The 26,832-nt window shown below is 35.8% G+C and overlaps 5 protein-coding genes across 7 annotated transcripts; 3 read left to right on the forward strand and 2 right to left on the reverse strand.

Annotated features, from left to right (window-relative positions):
- Positions 1-3,957: 3,957 nt before the first annotated feature.
- On the forward strand, positions 3,958-15,899 carry LOC143147242 (orcokinin peptides). Of its 2 annotated transcripts, none has more exons than XM_076312329.1 (4): positions 3,958-4,157; positions 11,513-11,597; positions 13,949-14,057; positions 14,230-15,899. In XM_076312329.1, the coding sequence occupies exons 1-4, from the start codon at positions 4,080-4,082 to the stop codon at positions 14,435-14,437; spliced, it is 480 nt and encodes a 159-aa protein (XP_076168444.1). In that variant the 5' UTR covers positions 3,958-4,079; the 3' UTR covers positions 14,438-15,899. The 2 variants fall into 2 exon arrangements, with proteins under 2 accessions (XP_076168444.1, XP_076168445.1); XM_076312330.1 differs by having other exon boundaries at positions 14,233-15,899.
- On the forward strand, positions 12,092-13,941 carry LOC143146950 (uncharacterized). Its single transcript, XM_076311710.1, has 3 exons — positions 12,092-12,107; positions 12,241-13,094; positions 13,274-13,941. Exons 1-2 carry the CDS (start codon positions 12,092-12,094, stop codon positions 12,879-12,881), a joined length of 657 nt encoding a protein of 218 aa, XP_076167825.1. The 3' UTR covers positions 12,882-13,094; positions 13,274-13,941.
- Positions 15,900-16,314: 415 nt separating the features above from the next.
- On the reverse strand, positions 16,315-20,061 carry LOC143146641 (uncharacterized). Its single transcript, XM_076311110.1, has 5 exons — positions 18,758-20,061; positions 18,616-18,678; positions 18,489-18,551; positions 17,265-17,378; positions 16,315-17,005 (listed from the first exon to the last, which is right to left on the reverse strand). The coding sequence occupies exons 1-5, from the start codon at positions 18,836-18,838 to the stop codon at positions 16,652-16,654; spliced, it is 675 nt and encodes a 224-aa protein (XP_076167225.1). The 5' UTR covers positions 18,839-20,061; the 3' UTR covers positions 16,315-16,651.
- Positions 20,062-20,382: 321 nt separating this feature from the next.
- On the forward strand, positions 20,383-22,833 carry Cdk5 (cyclin-dependent kinase 5). The gene is made up of 7 exons (XM_076311109.1): positions 20,383-20,609; positions 20,796-20,884; positions 20,960-21,153; positions 21,231-21,318; positions 21,396-21,567; positions 21,637-21,848; positions 21,950-22,833. Exons 1-7 carry the CDS (start codon positions 20,573-20,575, stop codon positions 22,055-22,057), a joined length of 900 nt encoding a protein of 299 aa, XP_076167224.1. The 5' UTR covers positions 20,383-20,572; the 3' UTR covers positions 22,058-22,833.
- Positions 22,416-25,459, reverse strand: LOC143146638 (T-cell immunomodulatory protein). Of its 2 annotated transcripts, none has more exons than XM_076311104.1 (3): positions 25,353-25,459; positions 23,533-25,072; positions 22,416-22,828 (listed from the first exon to the last, which is right to left on the reverse strand). In XM_076311104.1, the coding sequence occupies exons 2-3, from the start codon at positions 25,054-25,056 to the stop codon at positions 22,565-22,567; spliced, it is 1,788 nt and encodes a 595-aa protein (XP_076167219.1). In that variant the 5' UTR covers positions 25,057-25,072; positions 25,353-25,459; the 3' UTR covers positions 22,416-22,564. The 2 variants fall into 2 exon arrangements, with proteins under 2 accessions (XP_076167219.1, XP_076167220.1); XM_076311105.1 differs by lacking the exon at positions 25,353-25,459 and adding an exon at positions 25,177-25,328.
- Between the last annotated feature and the right edge of the window lie 1,373 nt (positions 25,460-26,832).

A 26,832-nucleotide genomic window follows, 5' to 3' on the forward strand; every position in this document is an offset into this window, starting at 1 on the left:
GCTCTAATAATCGTATTAAGGGAATATTCCGATCGGAAAATTCGAAAAAATCAATAATTTTTTTTTATGTATTTCCTCGAGGCACACCGTCTTGGAAAATATCGGTGCTGAACCTTTAAACGCATTTTTCGATTTTGGCTGATTATCTTGAGTTCCAGTCGTACGATTTACTTGGAATATGGAAATAATCGTCAACAGACGGCCCTTTATGGCGCCAATTATGAATTTCGAAATTTGATGCTTCTTTTCTTATTTTTTTAGCACCAAAAAGCACGAGAAAATCGACACTCCAGCTTCGAAGGTCCACGTTTATTTAATTTTCAAGATTTTCCCCCTGTGGTTCTAATTAAATAGCTATATGGTTTTCCCGTTTCGCGTAAATAGGACTGCAATTATTATTATTATTTGTATTATTTTCATTTTTATTATTTTTACTTGTATTAGTTTTATGTGTATTATTTGCATTATTTTTATGTGTAGTATTTGTATTATTTTTGTGTGCAGTATTTGCATTATTTTTATTTTTATTATTTTTATTTCTACCATTTTTATTATTTCTATTTCTATTATTTTTATTTCTATTATTTTTATTCTTTTATTATTTTTATTTCTACTATTTTTATTTCTATTATTTTCATTTCTACTATTTTTAATATTTTTATTACATTCATTTACTCCGTACCGAAAGGTCTTAAGCCCCTTTGGAGAAAATCAGACCGAAGTCGATGTTTTTCCTCTCGAATACCAGAATATACCCCCCTTAATAATACAATTAGGTTGCTATATTGTTCGCTTCTACGGCCTCCTGTATAGTACAGCGCGCTGTATATGATCTCTATATCAAAAACACTCGCGTACACAGACTTCTGCGTTTTTGTTAACCCCTGAAAGTGAATCAATATCTATTTTTGATCACGATTTTTGCCACATTCAACGTCCATTAAATCTACGCCTCTTTGAGCATAGACGTCTCGTCTCCCGTCTACTTTCTCCATTTAAATTTTCGAACGAATTAAATCTCGCTGCACTTCGAATGAAACATCTTTTCTACAATTTGAAGGAATCGCATCCTTTGCTGGGAAACGCATCGCACACTTTACGGCCAATTTAATCGTATCGATAGGATCGTTATCGATATGCACAATTATGGCAATCTCTTCGGTTCCTTTAGCTCTTATGCTACTTTTAAATCTAATCTCTCCCTTTTTTATTCGTATATCAAAGGGTTCGTGCCCGTGAATAAACAAAGAAACGAATGAATAAGTAAAATCGACTTTTTTATTCTTCGAAACGAACTATTCTTCCAATCGTCTCGATAGTATTATAATTGAGAAAGCAAAGTGGAGATATAAACGAGCCAGTATTGTTAAATTATAGTAGGAATAAAAATAATAGAAATAAAAATTTCTTTAAATAGATAATTTAGTACGATAAAATACGAAATGCGTAAAGTTAATCGTTCAGAACGAAAATGAGCTTTGATCGGATGATAACATTTTGTAAACAATTCAAAGTTCACAGTGTCATTGTTTTTTGAGTTTCTTTTTATAAAGAGCTACAATGAATTTTGTACAATATATTTGAGAATGGTATAGTAATGATTCTCGTTCATACATTCCAGAGCAGTGTTCAAATTTTCAATAAAAAAATGAAATCTTTAACGTTTCAATTTTCTTTATCCGATTTTGCAATCCAATTTATTTTTTAAGCGTAATAGAATTATTTCATTACAGTGAGAATTTCTTCGGATTCACAGAGTGAAACTATTTTTTACACACAGTGTAAAACTGGAAGGAAAATAATAAGTTAAAGTAATATTTAAGGCTTCTTGTACTCTCGAAAAAATTATAACAAAAATGTCAAATTTTACCCACGTACCTCTGTCAAACGCTTCACTGAAACAAATGCAAATCGTTGAAAATTAAATTGACTGGATCGAGACAGTGTGACAGCATGCAGAAGATTGATATAAAACAAAGCCATATTTCAGATACCTGACTGACCGATGTAACCCACTGACCGGAATTCTTTCATTCTCCCCTAACGAAAAACCAATTACTATACCGTACAAATCCCTGGTGATCGCGAAAATTTTTTACGAAACGTTCTTTCGAATAGTTTAAACTCGCCAAGTTAGGTGCCACCCCGTTTACATGTTCACCAAAGAATAAATCGAATTAAACCAAAAACGTTAAAGTTACAAACCAATTTCCAGTTTATGTTGCGTGAAAATGTTCAGGCACTCAATGTGCAAAACACGTGCTCGAAAATGAATTTTTATTTTATTATTATAATATTTCCTTTCCTTACAGCTTGAAAAGAAAGAAAGAAAGAAAAAAAAAGAAATTTAGCATCGTGAAGTCGTCGAATACAATTGTCCTATTGTAGAGATCTCAAGAGAATTGGCCGGATAACCGTAAGCTTATTTTCCCTAGGTCGTCATATCGCATATTGTCGCAAACGAACGATGGAATTTTACGTTTCGTTCTATTTTGAAAAAAAATGACTTCCAACTCGTTGGTCCGAACGAGAGCAGATTCCCAGCGTTTGTAGGCGTCGACGAAAGCCACCATGGCAAAGGACATTTAAAATACTCGATTCTTCGAATAATTTTCTTAAAAAGTTTTAAAAAACAAACGTCATAATTTTTGCATTCGATCGCTGTGCAAACCGAAAAAAGAAACTACATTCCGTTAGAACACCGTAAGTTTACAACAAACTACGAATAACTAAATATAGTACTGTCCTGGATATTGATAAGTCGCGTTGCTCGGATACATGATACATTTTATTCCAGTCGAATGGTCAATCTTGAGCATTTTACTTGCAAAAATTTTCATTTTTGCACTTTATCTTTGTAATAATGATACCAGTGGATCGGTGAGTGAGGTTCTCCCAATTAAAATGAGCTCCTAAAAAGAAAGGAAAATTTTGGTGCCTGAAATAAATGATAAATTTAAAATGGTACAAAAACAGTATAAGTGATACGTAAGAGGTATTTAAGTTATTAATTTTTCTATATAAAAAATTGTTTTTCACGCCCCTTGGTAAGATACTGTCCTCATCTGTCTACGTTTCGCGCCCCCCCCCCCCCCATACTCTGGAAAAATTTGAACTGATGCTAGAACGGTGATTGGAGCGCAACACAACCAATGTGTTCACACGATGTCACGTGACCTTCGTAAGTACTCACCCCGTAAGTCGGGGTAACACCATCTGTTTATCTTCAATGGGAAATTTCACGAATTTTTCTCTTAAAATTTTTTGTAAACAAGATTTTACTTTAATACTGCAAACACGTTCGAGTTGTCTTGAAACCAATTTTTTTTCTATAAAGAAACTTTCTTTGAAAATTATTGCGATTACGATACTAGCCTTCCCGATAAATCGTAAAAAAAAAAACACTACTAGAAAATATAATGCAGAATGGTCTCACGACTGTTTTATCATTGTTTATCATGCTGAACATTACAGAGGTATTGCACCAACCTTAAAAATAGTCTATAAACCGGTGCACATCGAAAACGATACGCTGGACATGCAGGGGTTAACGTAGCGCATGCTTTTAACTGCGAACGAATAAAATGTATTAAATGGGCCAACCGATTATTCCAAATGATATGTCGTACGGAATGTGACAATGAGTATCCTAAACCGACTGAGTATTCCAAATGATACGTCGTACGGAATATTACAATGGTCTGTGTATTTCAGTTGTTTATACGCGTATAAAATAGAATGTCATTGCTGTCGAATGTACGCGACGTTGGTCCTTTACGAGAATCAACGCCTCATACATGCGCAGCCCATGAGAGCGGGCGTGCTAATGGGTTTCGGTGGCGCGGTTCAGCGATTCGCACAGCTGCGCATGCGCGTTTAGACCGCTTCACCCCCTGTCCATTGGGACGTCCTCTATATATTCGAGGAAGCACGAGGAGACCCGGTACACGATTTTCGGCGCGCAAACACGCAAGGACGCATCAAACTTCCGAGTCGCTCTCGAACGCATCTCTACGCATCTTTAAACATCTTTACGCATCCGATTGTTCGAGGTTGCGCGATCAGCGCTTGGACTCACGATGGCGAGACGCTGTATTTCCGTTTTCTCAATCCTGCTGTCGATCGCGGTCGTTTGGGTGGCAGCTGTACCTGTTCAGGTAACTTTTTTAAATTCAATTTTTCATCGGGCCACCTTGATTTCTCTTTTTCACTTTCCGAGGTACGCAAACAAAATTTCGAAAATATCTTTTTTCGTCGAGAAAGCATATTTGAAAACTCTGAATAAAAATTGAGAATAAAATTTTTGTTTAATGTGCATACGTAGTATATGTGTCAGTTAACACAATTGCGTTTGAATTAAATTGAACGAATTTCAACGAAAATTTATACACTTAAGTTTTGCATTCGCATTTTGCAATCTGATTAAACTTCAAAAAGAATAGGTTCATGGACAATGATGGTTGTTTGCAATTTTTTGTCTTTTATGATACATATTCGTTTTTCGTACAAATTTGAAAAATTATTTTAAACGCTGTGTATATAAGCAAATTAAAAATATTTTTAACTAAATTTTATATTTTTCTTTGTTGGAAAATATCATGATTATTTGTTTCTGTCTCAATCTGGTATTTCGTTTTGGATATCTTGAATATCTTAAACTAATTATTTCGTCGATCGATGGAACTTTTTTTATTCTTTTCGCTTGCTGTTATTTCATACAGTAGAGTTTTTCTAAAACGTCGATATTCTTTGGTCTGCAGGCCGAGTGGTCTTCGAGTAAATATTAAGAATGTAGTTTTAATAAAAGAATCTAGTTTAATAAGAAGAATACTGATTTTAAGTGAGCTTAGAACTTGTTTGTAGGCGCTCTTTTGGAAAATATACAATTTTCGGCAAATAAATAAAAAAAAATGATGTAATTGTAGTACAAAATGGAAGTAGAAAATTAAATTAATGTTTCATTTTCTTTAATCTTCTGATGCTTCTGTCCTCCTTCTGTAATATTGTGTCCTTTTCTTGAGAATTTAATTTAGTCCTTTACTTTTACCGTATATTACAATTATAGCATCTTATTTACTTATTTGAACAAAGTATTATATTCTAGAAGCAGCTTAAAATACCAAACGTAGACAAATATACAATTTCATTAAAATTTTTAACGAAACTACAATCACTGCAAAATTTCATATTAAATAAAGTACGTAAAAAAAAAAAATATTTTTTTATTTCACATATAGTGCATTACTGTAAAATACATCTATGTGCTTGATCGTCTTAAAAACAGAAATTTATTTTCACAAATAATCAAAATGTATGTGCAATCATTTATTTTATTAATTTTCACTTACTGTACATTCCGATACTAAAACTTTACATGTTTTACACTACCATAATTTATTTATTCGATGAACTAATATTAGTTCACTATCTCGCTCTTACACATTGCTGAGGGCCTAAATGATAGGTAGAAACGTTTCGATTAAATAAACTGTGTTTGCTCGAACTATATTTATTATAAGATTTCCTTTTTTCTGATTATCTGCTGCGATAACATTTGTTCTTCGAGGGTGAAACTGACGTCGAGTCAGAACTCATTTTTAACATGTCAGATATGATCAACTAATTTCACTGTCAGCAGGCATTCGAACAATACCGAATCTGAAATTTCTTCAATTTCTCTGTACGTCATGATCATCGTTTTTATTTGCGTTACTTGAAAGGTTACAAATATTTACAGAATAAATATTTCAGTCGTAGTTTTTGTTTTATTTTTCTATAAAAACATTCGAAAAACAAGATTCAGAGATGTCGTTTCCTTTTCTTTTTATTTTTTTTTTTCAAATTTATGAATCACAATTATTTTTTAACTATACTGTCTTTAATTCTGGAAAATGAATTTTGTTAACAATTAACAATTTGGTAGTTGCTTCCTTAAAAATAATATAAATAGTACATCATTTTCTAATTACGAAATTTCAATGTGTTTTGAAAATATTTATTTGAAACTTGTGCATTTGTATCATGAAAAATAACACTGAAAATGAAGAAGAAATAAAAATACCTTAAATTTTCGTTTCCTAGAAACAAGGACATAGAAAAAAATAAAACAATAATTGTAATTGAATAATTTATCATTGTGACCATTTAAGCAAGGCAGATGGTATCAATAATTGTAACGTGTAGAAAAATGAAAGAAATTACTTATACAATATCTTGCAGAGTGTAGCTAGTAGAATCAGTCGATCATGTCTGACACGCTACAAACGAAGTCTGACCCATTAAACGACGCACTACTGCAACTGTCGGTATTCTATGGATAACGAAATATTAATTGTGGGGTTAAGGAAAATGTAAACAGTATCTAGTATTTTTTTAACCGATTTGCACCGTACGACAGAATGCAAAATATACCCTCGTAACCAATTTGTTTTTTTTAATTACAATGAGTACAATATGTATTGAAATAACAGTTCCCAAATAAAAATAATTTTTTATTTAGAAAAGTAATTATGTTGAACTATATTTATTCATTTGTATTATATTTATCATTATTACTACGTACACAAAAGTTATTCAAAAAAATAATTCTTTCCACTTGAGGAATTTATTTAATAAAGATATGTTTCTGCATTGACGAATTCAAAGTGTGAGTTAAAGTTTGCGCAAGATATATTACTGAAAATGTTTTCATAATTAGAAATTTTCTCAACACTTTCTCAAAAAGTTTATAAGTCGATTGGAACTCTATACGAAGATGTTTCCACCGTCTCGTTTCTAATTACAAACTTCTAAAGTTATCTCGTCTTATACAAGAAAAATTCTTCCTATGTTTTTATTGCTAAATGGATCTCATTGTTTATAGAAAACTTTAATAGAAACTTCAATGTCAACTTTCATTGAGACATGAAAATATAGACTTGTTTATAAAAATGAAAAATTGATCAAATATACCGTCTGACTTTAATTTAAAAAATTTTTTAATTTTATTATTTCAAATACAAAATTATTTCATGGAATAATTTTCAGAAAATAATTTTTCTAATTAATCGATAACGTCAATCGTGAAATAAAATCATCTGAATAGTATTTCAAATAATATTATCTTAAGGTGCCCAGTTCAGTACGTTGGTACAAAGTATGTCATTGGATTGGTCCTATTTTCATCAACACGAAACATTTGATCCAACAGACGACTCGCAATTTCTGTCAGAATTGATTTTCAATCTTTCGTCTATATGCGCAGAGTGAATAAAATGACTGAGCAAGGACGAAGAAAATATTCCAAAACGCAACGTCGAAAACACAACTTGTTGCGTCAATACTATGTCGTACTCCCGAATGAATCGTCGCATTCATGCTGATTCTTCGTTCCGTGTCTTAGAAACTGCGAGAATGCTTAGACCTAACCTAAATCGCGAAACTCAGTCATGTCATTTTCAACAAGGTGCATCAAACTTCCGACACTTGAACGCTGCTTTTCTCTAATATATAAATGGGAGAAAGAAAAGTCACATCTGAAAGAAATTGCAAAATGAGACTTTCTTTTTTAATTAGTTACTGAAAAAAATATAAATATAGGGGTAAAATTAAAGATCGAGATGGATTATTATTCGTTGCTAAATAACAATAATATACGAGAAACTTTCACTTCGCAAAATCAATAAGTAAATTTAAAAAAAAAAGAGGATTCCCTTGGAGTGTTTATGAAAATTGTTCTTTCCGGGTTTGCAACGTAAATGTAAAAGGTCGGTACGGTTGACTCAGTAAACCTTGCCTTAACCATGGGTATGTGTTTGATCCATTCTAATTTAAAAATTTTTAAGATCGTATCTTAACAGCGTGTTAACGATATTTAATACAGCCACCTGGTGGCCGATATAGAAACAAGAATTTATGTCATTACCAAGCAAGGGCTTAATAAAATGCAATGGAAAAGTGAAAATTACCGAATGAATATTATTCGTAATTGAATCTAAAAATATCGATAAACCTTTTACTGTAACATTGCTTTTAACGCTTCACTAGCACTCACTGCACTCTAAATTTAATGTAAGATTCCCTTGAGGATTAGTAGAAAATCACCTACAAATTCACACAAGCATCCCTCGAGTACTAGACAAATTAAACGGAATTTGGCGTGAGTGTCTCTTGAGGTTAGTATTTACGAACAGACGAAAATTTGACACGAACGGCCCTGTAGCGCTAGTAGGAATCGGTCATAACTTTTAACGGTTCCCGTTCGCGCTAGCGCCACTTGGGAAAAATCGGTGGATAGACGAACCTATGTGTTGTAAATTCGTGGCGAAAGTCCTCCGCGAACGCGAATTGTGTCGCGGCGTGCCTGTATGGATTATTTCGTTATCGCATATCTACCGATCTGGCGTATCTGATGTAGCACGAAATCGCTCGCGGAAAATGCACGTTTCGATTTTGTTTGCTTCCTCCTCGAGAGAGCAGTCGAGATAACAGTAATGGAGTAACGAACTTTTCTCTTTTCGATGGCAAGAAAAGTAAGCTAAGGGCGAATTGAGAACGAAACAGTCGCGTACAAGCACATGATCCGTGGACATTGCGCGTACACAGAAACATCGTTGAGAGTAGAAACTTTTCCAATGCATACTGATCGGAATTCACGCACGAACAAGCACTCGAGTGACTCCGCGGAATAGTAGAACTACGATATAGTTGTTACACAAGGAAAGAAAAGTCAATGTATGTCGACGTTTAGGTTTCATACATTCGTTATTCGCCAATAACGAGTAACAAATGTTTGTCATTCGTGTGCATCTCTAATTTATTGATATTTTTCATTTCTCGAGGAATGATAATTAAAATTAAATTTCTCGATTTAAATTATTCTCGTAATTATTGAATATTTATTGAAAACGTTTCCAACCGTACCTTTTGATTATTCTATGCTAATAGAAAAGCATTTACAAATTATTAAAAACAAAACGAAAATACGGACATAGCTAATGAAAAATATAATACATAACCACACTTCTTAACACTCGTGATTTTGATTAAATTAAAAAGCTTTTACTGTATGTCGTGCCTCTTTCACAACAACAATGTAAATTCGTATTTCTTTTCCTTGCTCTTATATAAACTTTTCGAAATAAAAAGGTGTATGCATCGTTATATGAATCATTTTATGAAAATATTCCACTACGTGTGATAAAATGTAGTCTGAATAGGTCGCGTTTAGACTTCTTTTATCAATGATACATTATTTATCAATGAAATTTAATCTCGCCTATATCTTACCGTTTTGGGAATGATTCGTGTTGTTATATCCGAGGGGCTACTGTACAAAAATGCTCGCTTAAATTTCAATAGAGTTGTTTCGTCCAAATGTAAACATCTCCACTATTCCCTCCATTTTTCAGTGTCTTGAGCTGAGCGTAATCCGATCCTATGAAGAAAGACGGTAAATAGATATAGCAAAAGTAAGCAAGGAAGAAATAGTATGCCAAGCAGCGATGATCGAGCTCGAGAACTTCAAAGGGTCGCACCCGTTGCGATGAAACGTTCAATTACAAAAAATTTACATTTCTACATTTTTTATTTTACCTTTATAATAATAGTGTCGGTATATCGGCAAGGTTCTCCCGATCAAAACGAGATCAAACATGTCATAAATTGAAGAAGTTTTTTTACTATTCTCTTTTTTCGTTATCTAGAACATTTAAATTTGTTACGAATAAAGTTAATCTGATTTACATCGTGTTTGGATTCATTTTGATCGTTGACGCCATTATTATAAAGGTAAAGTGAAGAAATAAAAAAAGAAAACAATTTACTTAATTTTAAGCAAGCATTACTATACTTCTAAAAACAAAAATTCATTGCAAAGGGCTCAAACCCACCGCTATTTCCATCGAATGCTATCCAAATTCTGAATATCCGAAGTGTCGATCGAAACAGTCAGAGTTAAAACAGATCTTGATAAAATATTTGTAGAAGGTATTCCAAGAGAATGTTTTCGTTTACCTGACCTTAACTCTCTCGACATGAAACGTAATCGATAGAAAAAAGAATGACCGTGGTGGAAATCAATCTCCCTTAGTTTACACAAGTTTGCTACGGAACGAGTAAAACCGAGCAACACGATTGTTTTAAAGGAATTCACAGAGGTCGCATATAGTACGTGCACGGATAATACTTGTTATCGTTTACGTGCTTGGTCACGCCCCCGTCCACAAGTTAATGAAAATTCTGAACCTCAGGGAAACGCAACCGAGCACGCTGGATCCTTGTAGCGAGTTATCCCGTGCAAATCCCTTGCACGCTCAGAAGTTTTCGAACCTGACCGGGATTGCATGCTCGTAATTGAAACGTACGGTCACAATTTGTTAGGCGACAGCTAATAGTCGCTTCAGATCTTGCGAGGCAAGCGAGATCTGATGTTCCGTTTTTAGGGTTAGAAATGGCACTGTACAGGTTGACAGGCGGAATTGGAATGAACTGTATCGTTGAAATAGTTTCGAGTAAGAAAAAGAATGTAAAACAAAATTTGATGATTTTTATTCAGAATATTTTGTACAACATGATCACTTGAAATATAACCTTAAATAATTACTTCCAAAAAGGATTTCAGACACTAGTTCAGTTTAGAACGGTTAGAAATTTTATTTTTTATTACAGGATCACTCGTTCTAACCTTACTATTTTCAGTTGCGAAATACCAAACGCAGAGAATCCGAGACGTCTTAGTATTTAATTATGTACATGAACGTAGCTACTGATCGCAGTTGTACTTTTTTTATAGACAATCTCATACATTGTCGTGCACCATGCAATGCAATTTTTTATTTATTGAAACCCAGTATAAGGACATTTTTATATAAAACTCTTCGTTTGTAAAATATTACTATTTTAAATTTATTAAGTAGTATTCGTATCGTTTCATGCACGTACTTTATTGTGTATACATTTAACCTGTAATTGATTTGCTAACATCGGAAATATTAGAAATTGATTACCATTTACAAACATGATAAAGATACAACTGGTACGTAAGGCAGTTCATGAATTTTACAATATACGAACTCGAAGTTCAGATACCACTCAAAATAATAAATTCCTGGAAAAATATTTTGATAGCTTTTTATAGAGAATAGAAAAACTGGATTGAAAAATGCATTAAAAGATATGAAGTTTCGTTAAATCCATAACGGTTGTATAACAATTTTAAGTATCTGAAATCATTTTCCACGGGATACTGTATATCCTGCTAAGTACATAAAAAAAAGTGTAGTAATGTATCACATTAATGACTATAGAATAAGATTACATATCTTATTCATTTTCGATCGATTTAATTAATATTAACACTCGCTTACCCAAGTTACTTTTACGTATTATCTACATTCCATATTTTCGTGCAAATATCGTATAGGTATTTTGCTTAATACCTAGATGTTTGATAGTATTCGTTACCAAGTTATAATCTATGAGATGGTATCGATAGTATCGATAGTATCGATATCATTGATAATAATATTTTTAGTTGCAGGCTGGAACAAACATTTTACGACGTGATCTATACGGACCAGCAACATCAGAATTTCTCGACGGATATCTTGAAGATCACGGTAAGTTTTAGGATATTCTATTATTTGTTTCATTTTGCTCACTGCGTGTTTCTTTGTATATGCAACTTTGTTGTAACTGGGTTTAAATCGACTTTCTCCATTGTTGAGCTAGTGCCACCTGGCGAGAATGTGTTCGTTGCTCGACGTTGTTCGACGTTGATCGACAAAATTATGAACGTTTAACAATTAATCCTTGTCGTTTGAAGGAAATACAATACGTCGAACTCTTTCTCGTTTTTGACAAGCTCCAAGTTGTTTCTCGATTGAAATGCTAAATGGCGTTATTTAAATTTTTTATTATTTTCGTATTATAGATATCGATCCAAAAAATCATAATATTATTTATCAACCCATTGGGCAATTATGTGTTAAGATTACATGTATTGACACTGTTAAACAGGTTATATGTCTGAATATATTCTCAAAATTCAATGATACACGCGCCATCTAACGTTATAACCGAGTAACAATTAGAAGCTTGCCGATAAAAAAGGATGCATTTGGTGCGCCGTATTTTTTTCAAATCGGATAAGAATTAATAATAAACATCCCGTGTGTACATAGTTTGTGATAGTCTTTTATGAACGTAGATATTGTGTTTGTATCGTCCTCGTTCGTGTAAATTCGAACCTCGGTTGGTAAGTATACTTGTCAGGGCGAAATTGTCGGTCGTTCGAATCAGGTGTTCGTCCATTGCTTCTTGTCGCCAGCTTCGTCTCGGATGCTTGGTTCGTCCTCGAAGAAATCGAAGGAAAATGGAGACATGTTTTCCTGTGTACAGTTCAGTGTAGATACTCGATAATTTTAGGTCCAAGCAGAGAAAAGGCGATCGAAGAAGATCAAAATTGGGATCGAACTCATTTCGATAGCGGAAAACCCCCAAAAGGTTCGACCCCAGTGACAACAGATGTCGCGCGACGCTCGAAAGATCGATTACGATACCTTCAGTCCGAAGAGGAACTTGGTCGCGAGGCTAGTGATCGACTTGAACGAAATCTCGACCAGATCGGCGGTGGTAATCTATTGAGACGAGGACTTCACGAACGAGAGTACGATATTCCGCGGTGGCAGGGAGCACGTAGAAATCTTGATCAAATTGGTGGTGGAAATTTGTTGCGCGACGTGAACGATCGCGTTGATCGAAATTTGGACCAGATTGGTGGGGGAAACCTAGTGCGGAGTTTGGATGGTGTGGTCATTGCTGCAGAGGATCTTCGACGTAATCTGGATCAAATCGGTGGTGGAAATCTGGTGCGAGGATTGGCTCGAAAGTTAGTTGCCTGAGATTTCAAATCTCGAGCATTTGAAACGCGTCCCGGCGCGAGAACGTAGCGTCCGCGAGTGTCGCCGACGGTAGAATTATACATTGTTCGCATTTGTGTCGAGCTTACGAGCACAAATAAAGATTATACGTCTTGGTATCATTGGTTGTTTCTTGTATCATTTATAATACGTATTATTGGCAGCTGCAAGATCATTCGCAAAGAGTATCACGAGGTAAGAGACAATTCTCAAATTTATCCACAATGTAAATAGCTTTGATCAGCGATTCCAGCTTTTATAATAGTTTTCGTAAGTTGATAAATCGTTCCAAACGGAGATCGAACACCTAAATTGTAATTCAATTCTTTTTAAATTCATAATAATTTAGTTAACAATTTTCATATTATTTTTAGGTTACAAAATATATATAAGTAGCAACAAGCTGTTATTACATAGTGTTATGACGGCAATAGAAGTATAATAATTGCATCTTACGGTGCACCCCTGATTAATGCCCATTTTCACGTGACACGAAGTCACGACTTTTAATGCGTGACATAAGTTACAACCACGACACATGCAATTTTATGTCGTGACGTTTGTCAGTAAGCAACATAGCACCAACCAATGTAATTTGGTGGCCCCCAATATTTAAAAACAAATTATTTATATAAAAAATAACATGACATCTACGAATAAAATCGCAACTTTATGTCACGTGAAAGCGAACTTTTAGACCAGCTTGTTGAGATTGTGGACCAATGAAATTTTTAATCACGTGACAAGCCTCTGTTAATTTTCAACTTAATTATCTCATAAAACGTACAATAATTAAGAACAAGTCGAAGTAAGTACCCATTATTTCTACAACTTGCTTAGTTGCAGGTTTTACAAAGGCAGTGTCGAAATTTCCGGCGAATAGAACCTGCATTCTTTTCTTTTTGTATCAAACTTCGTAGATTAGTTTACGGTTCATGTAGGTAACAGCAGTTTCGTCACCTCTCCGCTTCGGTGGTCGCTCACAGTTTCAATTCGCTGGCTGTCAGCTGCGCGCGGATACTTCTAAATCTTTCTGGATCTCGTTCAAGATGCGGCCGATTTGCGTGACTCGATGAATGGCGCTACCGGTCGGCGAAACGACTTCGACTTTCCTCGCCGAACGACGTTCGATCGCATTCATGGACTTGCTACGGGCAGGTAAGAAGATGCTGCGGTTTCTTTCATTTCTTACATAGGGTTTCTACATGTAAATATTATTGGCGCCAATAATCTTTGCACATAGAAATCCTGCATTACTTTCGAGCGACTCTGGCTTCGCTCGATCATCCAGAGACGTAAATTGGTAACCTTAGCAATCATTTGTTCGCAGCAGACGACAGAGTGATCCCATTTCGAACGGTCTGACAGCACTGGATAGGTCCGCCAAACGGAACATCGACGAGATCGATCGAACGGCCTTTGACAATTTTTTCAAGCGAAACTTGGACGAGATAGACCGCGTCGGTTGGAGCGGATTCGTAAAAAGGCTGGACGATTATCTGGCGATAAGTAGGACTGGCCTCGAACGAGGCGGCTAAGAAGAACTCGGCCGCGCGGAGGATTGCGGCGAGGAACGTGGCTGGATGCGGAAGAGCTTTCTCGAATGCTCTTTTACTCTGTCTCTCTTTCTGCTTCGCGATTGACGGAGAGACTGTGTGCTTTTAGAATCGCTTGGTGCCACCGTTGACCAGCAATGGGATCGAGTTCGATACAGTAATTTGTGCTTTCCAGGAGCAATTTTGCACCGGATTCAAGTAATGGAATCATCCATTACTTATGGTTATGTTGTGCGACCGATGGATCGACTCGTGTGATCGACGTACAACGAGCCGGAATTCATTCATAGTGCGTTAAAAATTATTGACCGATTTCAGTAATAACTATCTACGAAAATATTCAAGAAATAGTTTTTTCAATTTTTCTGCGCGGTGCACATAACATACCTCGTCTTATTTATAGAAAGTTGTTTTGATTGCAACCAACATACAGAGATGGGACCAATCCAATGACATACTCATTAATACTGTTGTGTATCAATTCCCAAGCATTGCACTGGGATAGCAAACAAGTATCAAAATAAGTAGTCATTGGAACATTTCTTGTAGTATCAATATAATTCAAACATTGAGTGTCAGTGAGAATTCTTATAATGCCTTTGAATAAATGTTTATCGATGCATTGATAATGTGTAAATGTATCTCAGACCTATCGCTAAATTATTTATCAAATATTAAAATTAAATATTACTTGCGGATGAAATAAAACTTAATTTGTTCATGTCGATTCAAGCAATTCCTTTGGTATTGAATTATTCAAAATGGTTTTTACCCTACTTGTTAGTTGTCTTTGGCACCGTAAAGTCATTGAATATTCTCCTACATACAGTTATTATTGAAATTAATCAATTATTTAATTTTGTCACTTGAAAGCAAAAATTATTGTAGAAACTGTAGTACCATATCTCAATATTCAAGTTTTGCTCCATCGGTTCAAATACTACTTATTAAAAATAATGTTTCATTCATTGTATTTGCAATGTACTCGGTCGACACAAGCTAGTTTTAAACCTCAGAATGAATACTTGCAGCAAAATGTACTTATAAGTACTTGAATGTTTGCAAGTATCAAACCTCTTATGAGTAGCATTCGAATTATGTAAGTTATTCCCCTGTTCCAGTCGTTGCTGTGCAACGCGTAACACGTCAAATTTCTGATCAAATACTCATAAAAGTTTCGAACCTGCTCTGGGTTCAAATCTACTTTAAAATACTACTCTTGTTCGTCAAAGTACTTATAGAGGGTTCGAATCTGGCCGGTTAGGGTTCGAACGTACTCGTAAGATGCTCGATCCCATCACTACTGTTGACAATTAATCATTATCGTGTTGATTTTCCCAACCCATACCTGATGGATGGAGGTCCTCCTTAATACGCGTATTCTCGTCGCAACCTGTGTAGCAGCAACAACCATTTTATGAGAATAAACGATTTGGCAAATTAATTTTATTTGTAGTTTTAATTGGTCGGACGTCTATTAATTTTTATTCTGAACCAATTATTCCTTTTTAAACAAAAAAGTATAAACAACTCTCAATTTTCGGCCCGAGTACTAAACTGTCCTTCATAATTAATTCGAAAATTTGTCTATAAAGGACTACAAAATGATAAATCATTTTGATTGCATCGCAGTCATCTAGTGTTGATTTTTTAAATTGCATCGATTGTGTTAAAGGAAGTAACGTAGAGGCCACTCGCGTACCTTTCTTCTAACTGTTTTACCGGACGAATCAGCGTCGAATCTACTTTTGTCTGCATTCTCGTTGAAAGTTCATCGACTAATTGAACACTCGTTTGAAAGTAATTAAAAATCTTTTCAGAATTTTCTCAAATTGGTATAAAAAATTACAAAGTTGCTGTCATCATTAATCTCGAACCGGTAAAGGGATACACTCAGCATTGTAATTTTTTTCTTTGATAACAAACGCTTACTACATATACTAGGCAAACGAAAATGAAACGTTTCCTTTGATAAATATCCATTTTCAATAACGGCAAATACTTGCATCTGTCCTGATAACGCACGGTTATCGCATGTCCGAAAAAAGAGTATATATACCGGGCTTAAAGGTTTATCATAATTATTTCAATAGTCATTTATATAAGAAAAACGGCTCAAGACAGCTTCGTCGATATTGTGAGCGAGAGCGTTTAATTTATTTGGCTCGCAATTCCTATCAGTCGCGACCGCGATTACTATTCGCGTTTCGAATCTTCTGGTGCGCCGATTGGCCGAACCGGCTCCGAAAGAAGCCGAACTTCTGGTGTGGTGGGAGTTCGTGGTCGATCGTCAACTGTTTTCCGTGCAGTGAAAAGAACATCGCGTGGACTGCAGGCAGAAAATTTTGACAAAGGATTTCGATGAGCGGAGTCGCGAACAAAACGTCGATGAGTGTTGATTGGTGCTTGTTTAGATGTCTCTAGCGGCTCCGCTTCCCGACTTTCGTTTTTCTTGCTCTCGATCGCTGCGATGATTTTTCTGATCTCTTCGTTCACGTTCACAGGTGTCTCGATCATGACATTCTCACGATTGCGATCCATGCGTACCAACTGAGCAAGGAACAACGAGGATTTGGGTAACGATGAAACACGATTGCAAGCGAAGTGAACCACCATCCTCACCTCCTCCCTCATTAGAGGGCATTTGAGAAAATATTTGAATAAATATTAAATCAAATAAAAAAAAAATTATTTTATTTGAAATGCAAATAACAAAATAATCTAAAGAAAAATCAGTGGCCATTCAAATAAAATAACGTTATTTTAAATCATTTATTTGGACAATGCCTAGACTTTGGAAAAACTATACCTCGATTACGCTTTCCTCGAGCGTCGCAAATCGACCTAAAACCGTAGCTAGCTTTGAGTTCTGCGTTGTCAACCGATCGGTAACTCGTAACTCCTCTCCAACGTCTTCTTTGATCTGTAACGGAGTTCGCGCACTATACTCCCTCTAAGCGTGTATTCGCTTACTTCATAGTAAACTCTACTTGTATGCCCCTAATTGGTTCCACACATTTTCATATGAGCGAGGATTTTTCTAAGCTTTGAGTTTTCTTTGATCTTGGACTGAGATATCGTTTCTCAGGTTGTCATAATTTCTTTCCTCCTGCTGTTACAGACTTATCCCCTCCATCGTTAATTGTATCATACTCGCTCTTACTGCAATATCTTTGAGATTAATTTTAAATGTAGCGTCCAATTGTACCTTATCTTTACACAATTAAGCAATTACTTAAATGTGACATCTATACTTTATTTCTTTTATACTACGTTTGACTCAAAAGACTCATGTAAACAAAACCATGTAACTACAACAGGACCGAAGTTATGGGGAGGCTGTGCCCGACTGTAGATACATACCGGCTACTTTAATCCTTCACACTCAAAAAATGAACCTTAATTGCAATAAAATTTAGTGCAGCAACTCACGTCATATCACACCATGAAACATCGCAACACTTTATACTCAAATGTTATCATAATATTGATGTAAAAAAATTATATTCAAAATTAGATGTAATTTTTGCTTCAAGAAATTTCGTCGAGCGACTAGTTTTTCATCACTTTATCGCCCGCATAATTCGTAAAAATGATTTTTATTTACTTCGATTTTTTTTTCAAAAAATTCAAGATTGAAATATTTATACAAATATTGTTAATGGTATAAACCATTAATACAACCATAAATACAATTTATGGTTAATGGTATACTTTTTCGGAAAGCTCTGCAATGTGCAATGTTTTGATGGAAACTATGTCCTCAATTTTTTAATCGTTTGTCGGGCCTTGTGCTTCAATGTATGTACTTGACTTCGACACACTCGCGACTAGAGGCATGGACCAATGACATTTTCTCGTAGTCACGTGGGCTTGTTTACATAAGATACATCGACCGGTTAGTCGACCGAATAAATGAAAGCAGTGTCGAGGATAAGAGTTGTTGGCATACAAGCAGAGGTTATTGTAGTTATTGCACCGCGGTTCTTTATTCTTTTCTTAACGATTAATGGCGATAGAAACGCAGACGCACCTCTTCCATTCCCTTGGCCACTTGATCTCCAATATACTGGATGTTTTCACGTGCTCGACGAACCTATTGACACACGGAGAATATTGTACGCCTCAATGAATCGAACGCTGATTCGAGTATACATTACGATCGAGGTAAATTCGGACATCTCCGTCATGATCTTGTGCCGCAATCTTGTCGCTGCTAAAAACTAAATGCCGCAGGTTATACGATTTTTTCTCCCTTTTTTATTTGTACGTGAAACGGGAAAAATTTCTATGCCAGCTTACACGTTGGCAGACGTAGAACAAGATCACTATATTCGTAATCATCGGGATTGCGCTGCTGAAAAACTGATGCACCAGAGACATGATTGAACAGATATAGAGCGATGAATCGACGATGACAATGATTCAAGTGCTGGTTGCGGATCGTTCAATCTCCGGACGGTTCGAGAAATTTTTTTTCTCGTGTCATCGTAACTCGACGTTTCTCGAAATTTATTTAAATTTTACCAACGAAACAAAATAGCGAGCAACGCGTGAGCAATGTTGGCAATGCATACACGTGTTCTCGTATATATGAATAATATGTATGTGTAGGGCAACGATTTTCAAACTTTTTCGTTCTCGAGCTTATAGAAAAAAAATGTTATCACTGTTGAGAACAATACCGTATGCTGCAACGCTGTGGACTAACGATTAACCGAATAGCTAGAAGAGAGCTAGCGCTCGGTCGGTAACCGATTCATTTCAGAAATGATGTTTTCTGGAGATTTTACTGCTAGTCGGAGTCAGGCCAGTATTTACATCGTTCACTGTTTAGATGGAGACACTTTGCGATACGCTTTGAGATTAATAGAGGAAAGTTTCTAATATTTCTACCGAGGAATATGGATGTGTACATAATAATGCGTATGTGTATATTTATGTATTGTAAATGCATATACTTACGTCGTCTCGCTTATGATATCGAGTTACTCGCTCGAACGTACACCTTGCAGCTATCTAAGTCCACAGATTAATCGATCGACAGCTTTAGTCCTAATATAGATGACCAGTCTCGCTCAACCATGTATTTCCAAAAGGGTCTCAACTCGCAACGCTGAACATTGTTTACTGTTTCTTCTTTATACATCTTCATCGCACAGAATTGAAGAATTAAGAAAAGCAGATTAAAATGTTTACGTTTAATTTCTTGAAACTCGTCACAGTTAACTGCGACACTTTTGGTATTCTAAAATTTTCAATTCATATTGAAGTCACATGTTCTTGCGTTGTACTCACACTTTTCTCGACATTTTTAAACTTCAGCCTTTAACATTATTGATAGTCTGCATTAAATGATACAAGTTAAGCAATTATCTATCGAATGCGCAATATATTCGTAAGTCCTGTCTGTCATTTTTTACGCCACCATGTTCACTATTGTATATTTTTACAAATTTTAACAATTTAGTTAGGGGTTGGAGACCAAACTTTATAAGATATAAAAGAAATCTTTTGCAGTTTCTGAATTTTTTAAATTTCATCTCTTCTCGATATTTAAAGAACGTTTTGCAACATTAGGTTAGAATTCAGTATGCTATTATAAAGTAAAAGACTGGTTTAATACATTCCATGGATAGTTCTTATTTCAACTCGTTATGCTTTTCTGTATCGTAATTATTGGATGACTATCGACGATATATGTAAGATATTTATAAAGTACACATAGGCATAGTATCTGTTTACACGCACGTACTTGCAGTTAGTGGCACAGAGATATGTGCTGTACGGCTTTTGTGTAACAAAGTGCAACGACATTCGATGCGTGTATATTTACAATTCGAAAGTCGTCGCGCTTTGCTGTTTTAAGTGTGTTCAAAGCTGAAAAGTAAAGTGCAAAATTGCTACGAAAAAGGATGTAGAATCGAATGAAAAGGTCAAATCTAATTTTATGATTGAGAAAAGTTTAAAAGTAGCGGCAGTGGAAAGTCGTCACCCCCCTCGTGGCGTCTGTTTTGGCATGAGTGGCGCCGCTACGAGTGGTGATATCGCGCACGACCGTTTTGAGCGCAGCGCTAACCACTCTGCGACTATTCCGCCCGTAGGATTGGCAAAAATATGCAAAAATATGAGAAACTCGAGAAAATAGGAGAAGGTAAGTGTCATGAACCTTCCAATGGTCATTCTTCTTCGAAGTTCGAACAATGTTTTTGCACAATTTCATGTTCGCGCACTAACACTATTGTTTATACGTTGAATGTATTTTTGACAATCGCGATAGATGTGTAATATATTGTTCTCGTGATCGTCGTATTTAAAGAAATTACTCCGTATTTTTCAGGCACTTATGGAACCGTTTTTAAAGCCAAGAATCGCGAGACTCACGAAATCGTTGCCCTGAAAAGAGTACGATTGGATGAAGACGACGAAGTAAGTCTATACAAATTCAAAACTACCATCACATTCTTATGGTATTTACTTACTCGGTTCTTCCGTGTTACGCAGGGTTTACCGTCCTCCGCTCTCAGAGAGATTTGTCTACTGAAGGAGCTGAAGCACAAAAATGTAGTCAGGCTTTATGATGTATTGCACAGTGATAAGAAACTAACATTGGTCTTTGAGCATTGTGATCAGGATCTAAAAAAATATTTCGACAGTCTAAACGGAGAAATCGATTTGGATGTTGTTAAATCTTTTTTGTAAGAAACAGTACATGCTTGTAACAAGCTCAGAAGCAAATAACATTGTATAGCTGTACCATTTCGGTTTATTTCAGATACCAATTATTGCGTGGGTTGGCGTTTTGTCACAGCCGAAATGTGTTGCACAGAGATCTCAAACCACAAAATTTACTCATTAACAAGGTACAGGTTTATGCATTCTACCTGTTCACCGAAGAGGTATTACTAGCATTAAAGACCTGTCCCGAACTCGCTTCCAGAACGGGGAGTTGAAATTGGCTGACTTTGGACTGGCGAGGGCCTTTGGAATTCCTGTAAAATGTTATTCTGCGGAAGTTGTGACGCTATGGTACCGTCCTCCAGATGTTCTCTTTGGAGCAAAATTATACACAACGTCCATTGACATGTGGAGTGCTGGATGTATATTTGCTGGTAAATAGCTATGAAAGAAATAGTGTTCTAAAGATATATCAGTACATGCGCTTCTACGTTCATGCGTAGAACTGGCAAATGCCGGCAGACCACTGTTTCCTGGTTCTGACGTGGATGATCAACTGAAGCGAATATTCAAGATGCTAGGAACGCCGACTGAAGCGACTTGGCCGGATTTCACGACTCTTCCTGACCATAAGTCCTTCCCACAGTTTTATCCTGGTCAAGGATTGGCTCAAGTTACACCAAAACTTAATTCCAGAGGCAGAGACTTACTACAGGTAACGAACCGCGCATGGATTTGATGCAAACATCTGTCGATCAGTCGATCGACAATCATAGAAATTAAAAATGCGTTGCGAACGTTTACTGATATTTTCAGAGATTGTTAGTGAGTAATCCAGCGCTCCGATTGTCGGCGGAAGAAGCAATGGTACATCCCTACTTCAACGATTTGAACCCTGCCATCAAAAACGATCGTTGTCAGTAGCGAATTCCAATTAGCTTAGTCCGACGATCGAATGCGTGTACCGCGGGTAGCGCAGCGATCAAACTCACACCGGCAAAAATCGTTTGTTAATATATACATATTACTATTATTATACACGTATATTTCGCATTTAATGCGTCGATGACAATGCGAAATAAACACCGACGAGTCCTGCTTTCTAAGAATGTCCAAGAGAAATCAATAAATTGTCAATTTTATCAGCGACGATAATTTTTTAGCGTATAGCGCACTCTTTAAACTCGTATGCTGGAAAGATCGCCAAACTAAATGCGAATCGAATACGATGCGCTTCGCGTACCATCCGTTTGTACATTTACGCGTTTTTTTGATCCGCATATTTATTTTTTCGTAAATGTTTATATTTATTAAGTTATTAATTAATTTATATATTTATTTATAGTTTAAGAAATAATTTACACGCCAATATCGATTAAATACATTTCCTTAACGGTTAACAAGCAATTAACTCTTATTTCTATCCCTTTTTTACATCGCATCAAAGTGAAATCTGTGCGCTTCTTGAAGTTTCTCAATTTTGTCTTCTCTCCGCTCTTTCCAATACAAGCCGACAATAATTAATGATATTAAGCCGCAAGTCCCTGTTAAAGCGGCAGCGCTCAATAGAATCAATTTGCTAGGGGTTACGAACAATTGCGCCTTCCACCTCCAAGGTTCTGCTATCGGATTTGGGATCACTACCATCTGTGAATTTGGAATGATTTGCGGCCACTCTCGAGATTTACCACCCACCTGTTTAAAACAATAGAACGCGTGAAAAAGAAAAGTTATAATGATACTGAATTGCAATATTAATGCATGTTAATGCATAAATTATAATCTTGTATCAAGCAGTATCAGACAGTATACATCAAAGTAATTGATTTTCAGAGAATGTAATAAAGTGTATTTTTTTGTACTTTTAAGGACAGCAGAGTTTTGTTTTTAGTTTCAAAGTTTCTTTCATGAATATCTCTGTCTACCATGGACTATGATGCACCTGAATATGTGCTTCTAATATAAACATATATGTATTTACAACTATTTTATGTAAATACTTGATATCAATTTTTGGTACTACTACTTTTATAATGAATATTGATTGATACCAATACTATATAAATTCAATAAGCATTGATACAATTGCAAACACATAAAATGTAAGAAATTGAAACTAATCGGTATGAAATAAGAAGTTGTAAACTGATACAACTTGCATTTACTGTTTATTTTGTGTCCAAATAAATTTTGTTTTTCATTTTTTATCCATTAATTGTGAAGATCCAATATTCATTATAAATATATCAGTATTAAAAATTAATGTCAAATATCTGCAATTTTAATGCTTTTGAATACACTTTCTATTAAGTACTTTGGCATTAAATTGTTTAAATATTATTAATATGAATTGTATCAGCCCTATTGTTAACTCTACTCTTTTAAACTGCTTTGCTTACCCCTATTGTGAGAGCGTCAACAAAGTTGGGTGTCCGGCCCAGACCGAAAGTTGTGTAGGGTAAATTCAAGGAAAAATGTGCACTTTGGGGCAACTGTGCAGCAATTGCGTTCCGTGGGCTGCCATCTTGAGTTGTAGTGCGATAGGCTATCGACGGACCTGGCAAATTTGTTCCATAGGTTCGTTTTTTCTTTCCTAGAGACCCGGGAGATATCGGGTACATGCTGTTATTGCGGCCAGTCAATACCATCACTTTCATAAAGTTCGCGTCGTAATCCAAGCTGTTCTTGAATGCAGCAGTTCGATATGTTCCAGTACTTTTATCGAGGTCCACCAAAATAACGTCCAAAATTCCGTCTTGATAAAAGTCATAAAATACCGCCATCGTCGTTTCATTGTAAAACGGATTCAATGCTTGCCATTTTACTTCAAACTTTCGACTGAATCCTACACAAGAGTCACATGCTACGTTTTCCAACAGGAATGACTGCTTCTGTTTACTAGTGGTTGACTTTAATGTTGCCAAGAGATCTGGATAACCATCCATATTGAAGTCACCTCCACGTAGCGTAATGGTATCGGTATATCGTTGCCCATCAGGTCTTACAAAACCCCACAGTACATCGTTATTATCCCTAAAGTTCACCTGCAAATTGTACCACTTATCAGAGTACATCATAATAGTGCTGTTTGTGCAAGCGTCGTTAAAACAGAGAGGTAGAAGAAGATCCATCTTGCCAGTCAACTCTACATCCAAGTAAAGAGTTTGCCCGATCACGCCATGAAAATTTGAGTCTAACAAAATGCCATATGGAAATGTTATATTTTTGTTAAAGATAAACCCTTTCTCAATGCCCAGCCAAATTTCAAAGGACTTGTTTGTAGTAACTACTAGATCTGCTAAGAAATCGTTGTCTAAGTCCAAATAGGCATTTGAGTGAGGTTGACTGATTAATGGATGTGAGGGTTTATCAGTGTATGAATCCATAGGCACAGCTAAAGGAGTACTTCGATCTTCACGAAATATCCAAAACATTCTTCTCTGTTGTGTGTCTAACCCAAACAGATCTATGATCATGTCCCCGTTATAATCCATTGCTAATGGCTGACCTGTCATCTTTATAAGCGGATAATTCTCATCTGTACAATTCAGTCGATCATTTCCACCCCATAAGACGTAAACATTTGATACTTTCTCTGTTATGTTGGCCGTAACCACCAGGACATCCATGAACACATCTCCGTCGAAATCTCCCGGAACAACGCCGACGACCACATTTCGAAACGTACAACTCAAGTTTGAGCTGGGTCTCAAAAGTGGCTCCTGCTCGGCAGCAAGGAATATCTCAACGGTACCATTTTTACGCAGCATGATCACATCGGTCAGTTCATCTGAATTGAAATCTCCAAAGGCAGCTGGCATGCCATCGAGCACTCCTCCGAATACTGCCGAAGTTATGTCGCTACATTTCACTGCTGCAATCGCCACCGCGAGCACGTATACGAGGATCCACTCAGTGAGCATCTTTTCTCTTAATTATCTGCGAAATAACGGTATTCTGCGTTATTGACTAATTTTTCAATCCATCATTCCAAACAAATAAAAATTCAAACGAAAAACTATCAATGACAAAAAACACATAACCTTCAAATTTAGTGCGTCATAAGATGCAACGAACGCGACGCATTGTAAGTTTTAAGAACACGCGATATCACGTTTTGCTCACCACGAAATTGTCTACGAATCTAAATATTCGCAATCGAGATCTCAATATAGTAAATACCGTTTGATTAAATACATATATATACTTAGATACATACCCGATTGCGTCTTACATGCTGTTCTGACAGTTGACTCACATACCGTAATCTGTCAACCCTGTCGCTACATGTATAGACGAAATATGTGCTAAACCACTATTGACAAATATATCGACGATCGGTAATGTAGATCGAGATTGACGTGAAATTCGATAATCGATGGTGCATATCTCCGACCGTAGTTTCAAGCGCTTTAATTGTATTCTTTTGGAAAAACAAATTCGACGCCATCTCTAAATGTTGATTAAGGAATATTTTCTATACTTTTGTAGCAACAATCGTGCTCTATGGAAAGCATTTTATTGCCACATGGAAATTACTGTTGAAGGTGACTGTATTTGTTCCTTTAATTTGAGCGACACTTTATTTACCTGCATTTGTGTACTATCACGTAGTATTTACAATTTCAACAATAAAATTACACTTTTGTAGGATCACAAGAAATTGTGACATCTCTATATGTACAACGTTCGTAAATATTTATATAAAAATATCGATCCCAAAGTTTATTCCATTATTCTACAATTTTCGCTGAAACGGCAAATTATTTTGTACAATGTATGGACAAATGTTTCTATTGCGACCGTCGATAATACATATATATACCTATATATACATGTATATACATTCCGAGAAACAATGTTGGGATTGGGCCCGACGTAGTAATTCGGATTTAACGCGCAATTATATGTTAACATGTACTCTAGAGTGCTTGCGTGTTTGCGCAAAAAAAATTTGAAACGCGCAAGTTATTCGTTTCGTGTTCAACGGCGGCTAAATTATTCAGGAATTACCAACGAGCCAGTAGTGCCCCGAAAGAAGTTATCGAAGGCACATTCTCGGTATATGATCACAGGAGGGCGCAGGTACTATGAGTGAATCCGCGTCGCTGCGACGCGGATCGGTCGAATAAAAACTGAATGTTACAAGCAGGACTTTTTGCAAGTATTCGTTCAAACTCGTGGATACGCGATGTTTGTCGTCGATCGAGAAAAAAGAACACTCGCTGTTTACGTGAAAGAAAAACAATAAAGAACACAAAGATTGTCCTGCTTTCGTAGTAACATATATCGGTGACGCTTCGATAGCTGATCGTCGTGTAATAATAATAATAATTATTATAATAATAATAGTAATAGTAATAGTAATAGTAATAGTAATAATAATAATAATAATAATAATAATAATAATAATAATAATAATAATAATAATAATAATCAAACTTGACAATAATGACGATAATTATGAGTGCGATACAATGGTGATGGTGATGGTGATGGTGATGGTGATGGTAATAGTAATGGTAATGGTAATGGTAATGGTAATGATAATGGTAATGGTAATGGTAATGGTAATGGTAATGGTAATGATGATGATAATAATTATGATGATGGCGAAACAATGAGGATAATGGCAAAACAATGAGGATGACGACAACGACGACGACGATGAGGATGATGATGATGGTGATGATGATGAT

The sequence above is a fragment of the Ptiloglossa arizonensis genome, chromosome 5 (assembly GCF_051014685.1).
Source record: "Ptiloglossa arizonensis isolate GNS036 chromosome 5, iyPtiAriz1_principal, whole genome shotgun sequence".
Taxonomy (NCBI): Eukaryota; Metazoa; Arthropoda; class Insecta; order Hymenoptera; family Colletidae; genus Ptiloglossa; species Ptiloglossa arizonensis.